This window comes from Saprolegnia diclina (assembly GCF_000281045.1).
Source record: "Saprolegnia diclina VS20 unplaced genomic scaffold supercont1.11, whole genome shotgun sequence".
Classification (NCBI taxonomy): domain Eukaryota; phylum Oomycota; class Saprolegniomycetes; order Saprolegniales; family Saprolegniaceae; genus Saprolegnia; species Saprolegnia diclina.
This window is the reverse complement of record NW_008246078.1, coordinates 295,299-307,559: the sequence shown is the minus strand read 5'-3', so window position 1 is coordinate 307,559 and position 12,261 is coordinate 295,299. Positions and strand designations below refer to the sequence as shown.

Genomic DNA, 12,261 nt, shown 5'->3' with positions numbered 1-12,261 from the left:
CAGTGGAAGCGCAACTCGACGGCCGAAGTCTTGACGACGTGGAAGCAAGCGGAAGGCGACCTCACCAAGCACGAGTATGTACTCTTTGCTAAGGCTGCGTAATCAAGCCACTTGTTGCACGATAACGAAGTGACGTGAGTCGGTCATTGTCGAGCGCGTTAGGTGCGGCTGTAATCGCGCTTGCGAGTAACCGAGGAGCCATGACAGGACGTGACATGCAGGACGTCCGAGCGACGGGTGATCAGGGGTTGAGTGATCACTCGCAGTACTGTTGAATAGAAGTCGTCGCGCGTGTGAGCAGAGGACGAGCAAGCCGCCGGGAGCGAAAGCGGATCGCGTAGATAACCTTGCCGCGGGTAGTAGAATCAGGTGCACCCCGCGTACAGATCAGGTAGGCCCTTCCCTTCCTTTCGCTGTTTATGTCGGCCAGCCACATGTCGACAACCATGTTCTGGTCCGTCTCTGCGAAATACGAACGACGTCGCAGGGTCGTGTTAGCAGCGGAAGAAGGGCAACCGATCCAAGATGATCACGCGACAGATAGGCTCGACGCAATGGTGTGGCGGGAGACCTTTTTCATTTCTGGCCACATTTGAACATATTTGTTTTCTGTGTCGTGGAGCTCTATTTTTCTTCTCCCGATGCATCCTGAGAGGCAGCTGTACTCATGCTATGCGCATTCCGCTTCAGCTCGCCTTCACGTCATTGGGACGCGAGCGTGTCTATGGTCTTTGCCGCGCGTCGTTGCTGATGCCGCGACGTCGATGCTCCAAGGTCACCACCATCTGTCTTGATGGGCAGCAGATAAACAAATGTAATTTATGCGCTGGACCAATCAGATCTCATTGCCTTGACCTCTGGTGTGGCCCTTTTGACTAAGCCGACGGCGCGCACCACGTGGTGTTCGCATTTGCACCACGTGGGACCCGTTGCGGCCGGTTAGAAATCAGAGCAAAGTGTTCAGTGACCGCGCGCTGCGATCTTTTGCATGTCCTTTCTGTGCAACCTTGTCACGGCTTCAACGAGAGGATGAGCTAGCTAGCTACTCGGACGTTGAAGCGACGTCTGGTCCAAGACGAAGGCCGCTGTTGGTCCTGGGATCGAGGCTCGTCGATCTCGGCCATATCGAACGCTGGTCGCGTCGAGTAGCATTCGCCTGCTAGCATCATGGGTATATCCTCGCTTGCTTCAAGTTGGAACCGGCACAAGTTGTGTCGGAAACATAGTGGATGAAGTCTATCTATTGAATTAATTGTACAAGGAGTTGAGAAGGGATCGCTGGTTCATCTACACTGCGTGGACATCCATATCGAGGAGTGCAATGAGCGTGTCGAGGGCCTCGGCGAGCGGCGGGAGGGGCGTCGGTACCCGCCAGCAGAGCTCGTCGAGTGTCGGCGACAGCGAACACGCCGCCGGCGCCTCAGGCGAGAACGGGAACGGAAGGTACACGTCGCGGTTCTCAAACGCTTGGTTGGTGCGCAGCGCGCGGTCCTGGCGGTCGAGCTTTTGCCGAAATTTTTGCGCGTGTGTTTGCGTCTGGCGCGTCGTGCGGGTCTGGACGATGGCCGCGACCTTCTTCCACGGCCCATGGGGATACATTTGGATGCCGACAAGGAACCGCTCGTGTTCTTCGCGGGACCACTTGCCGCCGTTGCTGCTCGCATCGTCGTTGCGATGGTGGTGCTCGGGGGTTGTCTGCAACATGGTCAAAAGCAAAGTGAGGGTGCTCCAGTGACCTAAATTGGGTCATGTCGAACGACGCCAGGGCTGTATCATACCACAGTCAAGGCCGTATGTGTCTCATGCGCTCGGTGGCGACCACCAACCATCCCACTCTTGGTTCATCTCGTGCCACCCTCTAACTTCTGCAGCCGTGTCTCGATTAGTATCAAAACACGGTACTCGACAGTCCACTGTGCACCAAGCGGCAAACTGCTCAGTTTCGCGATGCACCATCTGCCTCATGTTCGTTTCGCTCGTAGAAGCGAGTATGGTCCGCAAAATGCGTCCGTGTTGGAACTTTAGGATGATCCCCCCGCTAGTAGCAGCTGCTATGACGGTCTGCGACAGCGAAACGCGCACGAGCCTCATCTCGATGGCCGTTTGTCGACTTCATTAGGCAGAGCAGTCGACGCGCATATATCTTGAACGACATACATGTACGCGAAGGTCGCTGCCTGAGTCGAGTAGCTCAGATCGACACTACGTAGCGCGACCGCTCGGTCATGGTGCCACATACAATCGAATGCAGTGGCAGCATCTATTTGTTTCTCAGAAATAGTACGAGCATGGCAGCCGTGAAAGCAACGTCTCGCACCTGCCCATGCCGGTGCAGTCGATTGTTCGCAAAGTGTACTCAACACGAAACACGAGATTCAAAACCGCATTTGCCAAACAGAACACGAAGCCAAATCCTCTCCCAGCGACCAGGCCATACGATGCGTAAACTCATATGGTGACAAACATCTGCTCGTGTAATCGCAGGTGCGGACCGACGCCAAAGTGACGGCATCACGCTTCTAGAAAGGGCCACTTCAATTCCTTAAAGTGGACGGTCGAATCGCGGTTGATGCTACGGACGTCATTGGCAGCACCGGGCCTCTGGCCACCCACCAACTTGTACAATGATGGAGGGATGTGCTTTGAATCTTTGGTGGGCCTGTATACGCAGTATAGCGGTGCTTAATCCAAATTTGAGGCCGGTGCGCGCCGTTGATCGTGCGGGTGGTTTATTCCTGGCCCATTGTGTCTGTCGTCGCGTGATGTGCGCCTCATACATACAAGATGCAGCGACAGGGTAACAATGGCATTTACCCACCCTGTATCCATGCCCACCTGCGCCTCACGGTACCAACGGTTAGTAGGCTCGAGGCTGTCGCTGCTTGTCACAAGGAAGCCTGTCTTTTCGAAGTCCTGGCAGGAACGCGAGTCGTAACCACCAATGTTTTGGCTCCTCGTGCCTTCGAATGGGTCCAATCAAAGCTACCCGTTGTCCAGTTATTTCATGGTCCTCGTTCTATAGCCCATATTGGTATAGTTTTTGAGATACGGCTATCGATCGCCGTGAATAAGGCACGGGGATATTCCTCTTTGCTCTAGTATTGGGCACGTGAGACCTAATGTGTCTCCTGCGCGACCATTGCCGTCAATGATGCGTCATCCATGTACTGGGTACGGTGCCCAGTCTTTACGATTCAAATTGAAAAGAAGTGAGTCATCGTTTTGGTGGACCTTCTGGTCCCGCGCGGACAGATGGTGCAACAGATGGCGGTGATCGCAGCGACGTTGAAGTTGAGTGGATCGCCACCAAAAACGTGCGAGATACCGTCGTCTTGCCCGCGTGCGTAAGCGTCGATGGACATCCTAAACGACCCCTAGTTGGCGTTGATTGTGCAAGGGCATTGGAGATGCGGACTACGTGGAGCGATTTGGCGTCTTTATAGACTGGACAGCACCGCTATGCGTCTTTCGTTCGATCCTGGCTAAACCGCCGAGTGATGGTGCCTTTTTATAAAAGCAGTCCGCGGTCGGTATCTCTGGGTCGATATATCCCCGCAGATGATGTGTCGAGTGAGACAATACGCCGTGTTGTGTTTGCGCTTTGTTGGGATACTCATCCAGCGGAAAGAGGTGCGACCTTGAATTGAACAGACTTGAAACGCCAAGCGTCCGTGCTAGGCGCGTCACTGCAAAGATTCTTTTTTTTTGAGCCGACAAACATGCGTCGACGATCCTGGGTTCGATGGGAAGAGTTCGCCGTAAGAAGCTCTAGGCTGTTGTGTGTGATTGCTCCATCTTTTGCTGCCATGCGTAGGGCTACACCAGTGTGCGGCGTCTACCGGCATTCGAGGCTCTAGTGTCGACGCATGGGAGAAGAGCCGCAGCTCTGAAGCAATCTAGTATGAGAGGAGGCGAGTACAATAAGAACTGCCCATAAATCTGATACGAGTACAATAAGAACTACCCATAAATCTGATAGAGTCCCAGAGTGCGCTCTAAGTACTCGATCTGATACAGATCCCAACGAGCACTAACAATACAAGATCTTATGGAGATCCCAGAACGGAGCGACAAGACTTCTGGGTAGCTCTTCTCGGCTGCGGATGGGCGCGCTGCGATAAACGACACGAGCCAAGGTGACCTCGGTGGACGCTCCCGCCGGTCCGACTCGTTTAGGCTGCATTTACTGTTAGTGTGTCGATGCTCTGGCATAGAAATAGTGTGAATTTGCAGGCAATACAACGTCCAAATATGACGAAGCGCTGTCCTGAGAATCTGGTCTGCAGTCGACGCGCCGTGTTGCCTTCAAAGAAGACTGGTCGCGTTCGTATACTCCGTCGAGTAGCCTTGGCTGTAGCTATCGTCGCACAGACAGTCCATGCGTTGGTCGTTGGGGCTCCCGAGCTCGGCAAGCCATTCTGCGTCCGTGCTGCACACAGCAGCCATGGGACTGCGCCGTGACAACGTTGTTGTTGAAGTGGGTTGTCTATTAAAGTAGATGTAGCTACGCTAAATTAAAAAGTCGGACTTTGTTTGTTGTGCACACTCGGTCGAGGAACGTCATCCAGGCAGACAGAGGAAGGAGCGCGATCTGCGTGAAAACGTGCTGACGTGACCACTTATGTTGGGCGAGGAGCCGGGGCTGCTAGGGCTCTTGAACGAGGCCGTGGTGCAAGTGCAGTTAGGCGACACGCGCCGCTTTCACAACAATCGTCCATGGACTTGGTAGTGGTCGGTCGGCGCGAAAGACGCGATCGCTCCGGACGCGCCAGCCGTCACATCGTTGTTGGAGGACATTCCATCGTTCTTTGTAAGTGGCGGAACGGCCGCCCTCGCAAAGACAGTCGGAAAAATCAGGGACAGTCAGTCGACTTGCATCGTAGTCCTATGAGTCTCTTCTTCAACCCATTTACCTAAACCAACGCTAATGGGTATGTCACCTGTGGCCACGAGGTCGTTGGTGGTGTCCGATAGCCGTCATGCAAAGAGCATGTCGTCCGCGAGTCGACAGATTCCAAGCTGCAAAAAGGAAGCCGTTGGAGCGGACCTATATGCTCTCGATGACGACGCTACCCCTGACGCTACCACAGTCTGCAGTAGACAGTGCAATCGCTGGTGCCGATGTGGCAACGCCTCTTCTTCAGTTCGGCGTTTTCTTCGTACGCTAAGAGTGTCCAATGTGTCATCAACCCAACTCGTAAAAGATTTAACACATCTAAATTACGCGGCTGGTGACGGCGCGTTGTCAACCTTAGCAATGACGCTCATCAAGAAATCAATCGACTCGGCCAGTGACGGCAGCGACGCAACGTCCATTATCGTCGTGGGCGGCATCAAGTCGTCTCGCGGGCTGGTCCCGAGTACTCGTACGAGGCCGGTGCTGCTTGCGTCGTACGGCAGTGGCGCGAGTGCCGCTTCGTCGAGGGCGGGTGTTGCCGCGGTTGCAAGGGCGGCACGCTCGTGGCGCATGAGCTTCTCACGGAACTTTTGTGCGTGTGTTTGCGTCTGGCGCACGGTTCGCGTGCCGACGAGGTCGGCCACCTTCTTCCACGGCCCACGAGGGTACTTTTGTATGGCCACGAGGAAGCGCTCGTGCTCGTCGCGCGACCAACTGCCGGACGCGGGCTCCATGATGCAACGGGGCCTTCGTGTTTTTCTAAATGGAGTCCAACAGCAGCAATACGAGACGCGCCCACTCTCTCGGCAGGAGTGGCACGCGTTAAAGTACGTGGCCTCCGTCCCTGATTTGGCCACGGCGGACAACCAAGGGATATGCAGCACACTGTGTGAATGGTGCTTGCAACCGAAAAAGGCGGTGCAGGTGTGTGCAATCTCACATTGATCGGCCGAGATCAAATCCAGGCAACACTATTACGTACTCGATCCAATGCCCGACGATATGCTTCCCAGCCATGTTAAACGCGTTTAAACCATTTCTGTGTTGCATACATCTGGGAATCGAGAACGCGAGCGACTAGCGTTAGTAGTGCGCGACGGACTGGCGTTGGCCAAGGCATCGTGCCACGCGGCAAGGGGCCAATGGATACCACACCCTGGTCTATCGCACGCAATGAAGACGAGAGCTTGGTCGACGCAGTGTCTTTGGTCGTACAAGTCAGCGCACGCCGATCAGACGCGCACCGAACTTTAGATGGTTTGCGACGACGACCATGACGCAGAAGAAGCGTCCATTGTGCTAGGAAAAGATAATTTATTTTTCGATTTTGTTATGTTTACCATTTGATGTGGTCTGTCGCGTCTTCGGAAGAAGAAAGCGGACGTCCAACACAACAACAATTGCACCGGTCGCACGCGACGTCGAATCCTAGGACCTTGGCGACTGGTCTCTCGACCGAACTCTCCGGATACGATGGAGGTGTTCACTTATGTTCTTGGCCGACGCGCAGATGATGTCGCCGAGTGTTTTGCTATAAAAACGAAGCGTTGGCAACGTCTGTGGTTGGCACTCTGTCGCCGCCAGCAGGAATATAACGTGGGTACAAATCACGACGCATCACAGGACCGTAGCGTCGTCCTCTGTGCCATAATCAGCGCCCACGACACGAGTTAAACTAGAGTCGGGTAAATACGCACGTGCACTTTAATATATCGTAAGAAGCATTGAACTGGCGGCCTGCACATGACGAACGCGTCCTCTTCATTGTTGTGGTACGAACGAGGGGTGTGCGTCCACTGCAACATCTGTTTCTCTGTGCTGGTCGCTCACGGTGCCACGTGGAATGCTATAAATAGTGTGCGTCAACTGGGGGTGGGACTGGCATAAATCACCTTGGCGGGATGCCAATGTAAACAAAGCACAAGCGCGATCGACCGCAGAAATTGTCTCGCGCTGAGATAGCCCAAGTTGCGTCATGTTGTCGTCAACCGCGCACGCACGTTCCATATTTGATGCAATCGATTCTCGCACTCCCTCTCTTCTCTAGTGCCAGTACATGGTATGCCAGTTTCTCATTCAAGTGTCGCGTGAAAGGGACGACACCGTGGACGATGCGCGGCTTTTAAGCTCTAGAAAGGGTCTGCGTTTTGTTGCGGCCGTGATGCGACTCGTCGAGTTGATCGAAAATCCATCGGGCCATCATTGTTGCACTGGCCAGGTCATCAGCGTCCACGATCAAGGAGTACGCATACAACGGACACGATGAATTTCATGGTCGTGACGCGCCGCGTCCGTCGTCATGTGTGGGACGGTCGTCACGGGCGCCACTACAACGAGGCAATGGACTATTGCACACGGTCGTCTTCCTCCTCGACGAAACCAAAGCGCAGTAAATGGAAGATTTGCGGAGCGGCAGATTGGTAACAGCACACACGACTCGTGTCTTTGGCCCACCAATCAGCGCCCAGCGGACGCGCTTCGTGCATACTAGTGGTAGTTGCGCCTCGTACAGTAATCTGCAGCAGCACATCCCGTGGCATCGACGACAGGCGGCGCCGTGAAGACGGCATGACATGTTTCAGTTCTGGCGTAGAAACGCGCACCTTGGTATCGTACCAGCAGTCGAACGCCTCGGCACGCTGCCGACCAAGGACGGCTCGACTCGACACGTACACAGACCCACAAACGACAGACAAGGAGGTACTAGATCTAGTTGTATTAGGAAGAGGCAACCATGGCGGGTTGTGGTCGGTCGTCGTCGTCGGATTCGATGAGCTGCTCGAGGAGAAAGTCAAGGGCGTGGGCCAGCGGCGGCAGCTCGTCGGGGAGAATGAGGGGCGCGGTCGTCGGGTGGACGGGGTATCGGAAGCCGCCGACCCAGCGCTGGGCCTCGATGCGTGCGAGCTTGAGGCGAAACTTGTGCCCGTGCGTCTGTGTCTGCCGGACCGACCGCGTCCGAATGAGCTCAGCGACCTTGCGCCACGGTCCTTTCGGGTACCTCTGAATGCCCACGAGGAAGAGCTCGTGCTCCTCCGACGTCCACGTTCCCGTCCGCACTTGGTGCATCGGTGCGAAAATTACAACTGTGTCCGTGCCACGTCACGCGCAAGTTGGGTTCGTGACGCGCCGCAGCAGACGTTTTGGCGGATGGTTGCCGCCTGGTGCCGCCGAATCGGCTGGTGCGAACGGTTGGCGCTCGACCTTCCGACGTCGGTGGCCTTACGTCAACATCAGGCGTGAGTTGGCATCTGCTGTTTGCCTCTTGGATGAGATGATCGTCGCCGCCAAAAGTCCCCACTCTTGGCCCAAGCGGCGATCCACAGTGCCATCCCGAGCTTCGAGCTTCGATGGAGCGATTATGTCCAATTTAGTATAGTATTGCTCACGAGTGTATACAGTAATAGGGCGAGGCGGTGTTTGCTGATGTGAATCTTGGTGAGCGGATGCACGAGCAAGCGACCCCGCGCACCGTGGTATATTTGGACGAAGCAACGAGTTGGTCACGAAGCAGCCATCGGGGACAGCGACGGCGCAGCCCGTTATCCTGCATTCGGCCGCGTGATCGCCTCGTCCACAGCCAGCAAAAGATTAAGGTCACTGGGCGTAGACCAATCGCAATGATGAGTCTAGGAACCCAGCTACGGACCTAGCGTGCAGCCACGTCAGGTGTACGTCGTTGACAAACACAGATGGCGCCTCTAGAGAGAAAGGAGATGTAGGGAGATCGCACCATAATCTTCGTCTCATCGGGTCGTATCGACTCGTACACGCGAGCTGCTTTTGTCCGCTAGTAGTACGAACATGATCCGCAAATATGTAGTGACGTACCTAGCACTGGCAGCCAGCGCTGCACCATCCTGCGTTCTCAGTCGGTTCCATGGATCGGTGCTACATCGTTGTAGTCCTGCCCGAGACGGCCGCGTACAGTACACCCAAGCGACGTGGGCGAATGAATCCAAAGACGCTTGTACTTGATGCTGGCCTGCGCCATCGGAAGCCTCGCCTTCTTGATGGCGCCCAGTAGCTACATGCAACCGCCCCACCGTCACCACCAGACCGCCTCAGGACGCTAGTTGACTCGCTTCAACAATGACGGCGCGGCTTGTTCCTGGCTTGTTCCCACCACGTTGCATCCTCGTCGCGGCGTGTTCACGTACACGGTGTCTGTCGAATTGATTTTTGTCATTCTCTTGTTCGTGACGACGACTCCCGACGTTGTAGACAGATTCACTCCTCCGGCTTCAGCCTCGCGTCAACCTCGCCGCGCGTCGTTCGGCTCAGACGGTCAGTGTACCGGTCTAGTCCAAACATCGAACGAGCATGTTTGTGCTAGAATTCAGCAGGTCATCCAGCAAGCAATCCAGCGGCTTGGATTACGAGCAATGATGCGACCGTGCAGGCGCAGGCCATTCTCGGAGCGCTGTGCACGGCTACGTCGTGTCGCGGCTGCCTCGCGCATAGGCTCGCCGACGCTACGTATCGTGTGCGTCGTGCAGTGTGTTGTGGTGGACGGCGCGTGCACAAGACAGGGCAAGAAAGCAAGTTAACGTTACGGGCGGCGCGTCTAGTAAATGTGAACGAGGCCATACGCCAGGGTCCAGAAGAGGATGAACGAGACGAGGTGGCCGCCAATGCCATAGAAGAGGAAGCTGACGACGTTCATGTTGAAGTACGGCGCGCAGTCGGCGCCCATCTTGGTGAGGAGCGCGCCGGACGTCGCGAGGTAGAGCAGGATCATGCAGCCAAAGCCCTGGAGACCCGTGAGGCCCATGACGCCGGCGAGGCTGCCCGAGACGACCGACATGGCCGTGTGCGTGAACTCGACGACGGCCTCGTTCTTGGCCATGTTCTCCATCGAGAAGAACTCGGTGCCGGGCGCTGACGACGGGTCCATCGTGGCAGAAGTCGAAAATGAGGCTGCTGGTAACGATGTTTTTATTTGTTCTAAACACTTTGAGCATCAAGTGTATAAAACAATGCGAGTGCACAATAGCCGGGTGCCACGTGAGTCGCCTTTGGGTACCCCTGTTTGCGTATATGGACGCGTACCTACGCTATGTAGAGTCGTTTTACTTGGTGCTATTATCTAGTGCTTGGTCTCGGGACGCCCTGGCCGTCGACCGCGCGATTGGATCTTGGAGAGACGCCATCGCGGGATACAAAACAGGTTAACTACATGTTTTAAACACAATTGTCCGAATACGCTGCCACTCCGGATACGGTGCCAGGCGCACGACCATTTTGAGTTTCCGTGGTCGCGACGATGTCGAATGAAGTGAGCTTGATGGATCTGAGCCTCGAGCAGCTCAACAACCTCAAGACGCAGTTCGAACAAGAGCTGCAGCAGCTCACGTCGTCCTTCTCGGGCTTGCGCGAGGCGCAGACGCGCTTTGCCGACTCCAAGGGCGCGCTCCAGGCACTCGAGCCCACGAACCTCGGCAAGAAGGTGCTCGTGCCGCTGACGTCGTCCATGTTTGTGCCCGGGAAGCTCAGCAACGTCAAGAGCGTGCTTGTTGACGTTGGCACTGGCTACTTTGTCGAGAAGAACGTGGACGACGCCAAGAGCTTTATGGACCGCAAGGTTGCGTTTTTGCAACAGAACACTGACTCGCTCAAGGAAGTGATCGAGGCCAAGCGCACGAACCTCGAGGCCGTCATCCAGGTCATGCAGCTCAAGATCCGCATCGGCGAGCAGCAAAGCGCATAGGCGGCGTAGCGTGTTCATCCATCCCAATTTTGATTCTATCGTCGTCTTGCTTTTCTGGGCACCGAGGCAAGCTCTGTAGCACTCGGCACACTCGCTGTAGTGCCCATGGATCTTGGCAGCGTCGAGTCTGTCTCCACAATCATGCCAGCAGGCCCCTGGATACCGAACCTTGCAAGCAGGTTGGTGCAGAGAGGCCAGGTGCAAAAAGATCGCAAATCTTGTCGAACCGTCGCCATGGTTGTGCGCATCAAGGTGCGCGTCTTCCTGTTTCCCGTTGACCCGCTTGTCGAGCACTCGTATGTTGTTGGGAGCCGCCCGGTACGCGTTCGTCGCGTGGATCGGCGGTTGACGCGGCGTAGGGCGGTCTGAGCTCGGTCATTGGTATGGTGGTCGTCGAGGACGACGAAGACTTGACCTTCCAGTCGGTGCGGCCTCGCATCGAACTTCAGCAAGACGGCAGTGTCCTCCGGTACGCGCGGATCGTTTGTAGTTTTGAGTAATCCGGACATAGGCGGCACATCATGTACCAAGAAGCCCTCTTCCTCATGACATCAGGCGCAAACCCGCACCAATGGCCGGTGAAGGCGCTGCAGACGTACTGGCTCGGGTACTACGCCCACGAAGACGACCTTGTGCCCACGATCATTCCAGTATCCACGTCTTTGCCTTGTAGCAATTTTGTGTCAAGCCTACTAGACAGCCGACGAGCACCAGTCGTTCCGCGAATTCCTCGACATGAAGACGACCAAGCTCACCGCCGACCTGATTCTAATTCCCCAGAGCCAAATCGGTCCCGTGTGCAATGCGTGCTGCCAAGGCTGCGCCGCGTGCCCACCCATCGCCGCATGGCATCCACGCTCCGACGTGGCCAAAGTGCCAGCGACCCCAGCTCCAAATGCGAGTGCACCAGCCGCAGCGCTTTGACCCGGCGCAATACTTGCGTAACCTCGTCACGCCCTCATCAAGCCATCGTAAAAGCGTCCCCGTTGTTCATCCGTCCTCTGCAAGCAGTCTCGACAAGCAGTCCTGTTGCATACTACAATGAATAACGATCGAGCACTTCAACTGCCCAAGCATCTCGGGTGACGTCTCAATGATATCCAAGGATTTGGACAAATCCGCTCTACTCAATCAGCGGAAACGACGCATTCAACGTGGCCTGGTCGAGCCCTGGAACGTCGACGGCGCTGCGTATCGGCGCGGCAAAGAAGCGCCAGAGCTTGATGTCAAACGCGTACATGGTCGACTCGAGCTTGAACGTGAGAATGCCGTTGAGTGCCGCAGACGCCCGGTCCAGATAGTAGACGCCGTGGACGATGCGACCTGTGTGGTTGAAATGGTACCGCGCGCCGAGCGAGAGCAAGAGCGAGTGCACGGAGCTTGACGGTTTTGGGCCCACCACCCGCTTGGCGATCGAGTAGCTCACAATGTGGCACGTCGCCATGAGGAGGAGGAGTGTTCCGAAGCGGTTCATGTCGCCTATCGCAATGTCGGCGCTCTCGCAGACGACGGTAAAGTCCATTGCCGCGTGGACGCACTGTGGAGCGACGTGCAGTGCAACCGCGACGGGCGACGCGCCCGAGAGGATCGCGACCACGACGCACACCAGTAGCAGATTCGGAAACACAAAGTACGCTGCGTACTCTTGCGTCGCGAC

The 12,261-nt window shown here is 55.9% G+C and overlaps 8 protein-coding genes across 8 annotated transcripts in view; 3 read left to right on the top strand and 5 right to left on the bottom strand.

Moving 5' to 3' along the window:
- SDRG_04487 (hypothetical protein) overlaps nt 1-102 on the top strand; it is a gene marked incomplete at its 3' end in the record, with an annotated part of 1,261 nt that extends 1,159 nt beyond the window's left edge. The window contains exon 2 of the mRNA XM_008610162.1: nt 10-102. Coding sequence (XP_008608384.1) covers nt 10-102 — 93 coding nt within the window. The remainder of the gene's footprint in view (nt 1-9) is intronic.
- A 1,121-nt stretch (nt 103-1,223) lies between these two features.
- On the bottom strand, nt 1,224-1,704 carry SDRG_04486 (hypothetical protein; the record flags this gene model as incomplete). The annotated part of the gene is made up of 1 exon (XM_008610161.1): nt 1,224-1,704. One exon carries the CDS (start codon nt 1,702-1,704, stop codon nt 1,288-1,290), a length of 417 nt encoding a protein of 138 aa, XP_008608383.1. The 3' UTR covers nt 1,224-1,287.
- Nucleotides 1,705-5,173: 3,469 nt separating this feature from the next.
- Nucleotides 5,174-5,810, bottom strand: SDRG_04485 (hypothetical protein). Its single transcript, XM_008610160.1, has one exon. It carries the CDS (start codon nt 5,629-5,631, stop codon nt 5,221-5,223), a length of 411 nt encoding a protein of 136 aa, XP_008608382.1. The 5' UTR covers nt 5,632-5,810; the 3' UTR covers nt 5,174-5,220.
- A 1,772-nt stretch (nt 5,811-7,582) lies between these two features.
- SDRG_04484 (hypothetical protein) lies at nt 7,583-8,022 on the bottom strand. Its single transcript, XM_008610159.1, has one exon. It carries the CDS (start codon nt 7,961-7,963, stop codon nt 7,616-7,618), a length of 348 nt encoding a protein of 115 aa, XP_008608381.1. The 5' UTR covers nt 7,964-8,022; the 3' UTR covers nt 7,583-7,615.
- Nucleotides 8,023-9,425: 1,403 nt separating this feature from the next.
- On the bottom strand, nt 9,426-9,808 carry SDRG_04483 (hypothetical protein). Its single transcript, XM_008610158.1, has one exon. It carries the CDS (start codon nt 9,789-9,791, stop codon nt 9,462-9,464), a length of 330 nt encoding a protein of 109 aa, XP_008608380.1. The 5' UTR covers nt 9,792-9,808; the 3' UTR covers nt 9,426-9,461.
- A 340-nt stretch (nt 9,809-10,148) lies between these two features.
- Nucleotides 10,149-10,662, top strand: SDRG_04482 (prefoldin, alpha subunit). Its single transcript, XM_008610157.1, has one exon. It carries the CDS (start codon nt 10,161-10,163, stop codon nt 10,602-10,604), a length of 444 nt encoding a protein of 147 aa, XP_008608379.1. The 5' UTR covers nt 10,149-10,160; the 3' UTR covers nt 10,605-10,662.
- A 145-nt stretch (nt 10,663-10,807) lies between these two features.
- On the top strand, nt 10,808-11,714 carry SDRG_04481 (hypothetical protein). Its single transcript, XM_008610156.1, has 4 exons — nt 10,808-10,922; nt 10,964-11,073; nt 11,116-11,254; nt 11,301-11,714. The coding sequence occupies exons 1-4, from the start codon at nt 10,839-10,841 to the stop codon at nt 11,526-11,528; spliced, it is 561 nt and encodes a 186-aa protein (XP_008608378.1). The 5' UTR covers nt 10,808-10,838; the 3' UTR covers nt 11,529-11,714.
- Nucleotides 11,569-12,261, bottom strand: SDRG_04480 (hypothetical protein). The gene has a single exon (XM_008610155.1). It carries the CDS (start codon nt 12,124-12,126, stop codon nt 11,728-11,730), a length of 399 nt encoding a protein of 132 aa, XP_008608377.1. The 5' UTR covers nt 12,127-12,261; the 3' UTR covers nt 11,569-11,727.

Excerpts from the sequence above, each read along its gene's own strand:
- SDRG_04485 (XM_008610160.1), bottom strand. The coding sequence starts at position 5,631 with ATGGAGCCCGCGTCCGGCAGTTGGTCGCGCGACGAGCACGAGCGCTTC.
- SDRG_04484 (XM_008610159.1), bottom strand. The coding sequence starts at position 7,963 with ATGCACCAAGTGCGGACGGGAACGTGGACGTCGGAGGAGCACGAGCTC.
- SDRG_04483 (XM_008610158.1), bottom strand. The coding sequence starts at position 9,791 with ATGGACCCGTCGTCAGCGCCCGGCACCGAGTTCTTCTCGATGGAGAAC.
- SDRG_04482 (XM_008610157.1), top strand. The coding sequence starts at position 10,161 with ATGTCGAATGAAGTGAGCTTGATGGATCTGAGCCTCGAGCAGCTCAAC.
- SDRG_04481 (XM_008610156.1), top strand. The coding sequence starts at position 10,839 with ATGGTTGTGCGCATCAAGGTGCGCGTCTTCCTGTTTCCCGTTGACCCG. Across the intron at positions 10,923-10,963 it reads ATGTTGTTGGGAGCCGCCCG|GGCGGTCTGAGCTCGGTCAT; the intron begins GTACGCGTTCGT and ends GACGCGGCGTAG. Across the intron at positions 11,255-11,300 it reads TTGTGCCCACGATCATTCCA|ACAGCCGACGAGCACCAGTC; the intron begins GTATCCACGTCT and ends CAAGCCTACTAG.
- SDRG_04480 (XM_008610155.1), bottom strand. The coding sequence starts at position 12,126 with ATGGACTTTACCGTCGTCTGCGAGAGCGCCGACATTGCGATAGGCGAC.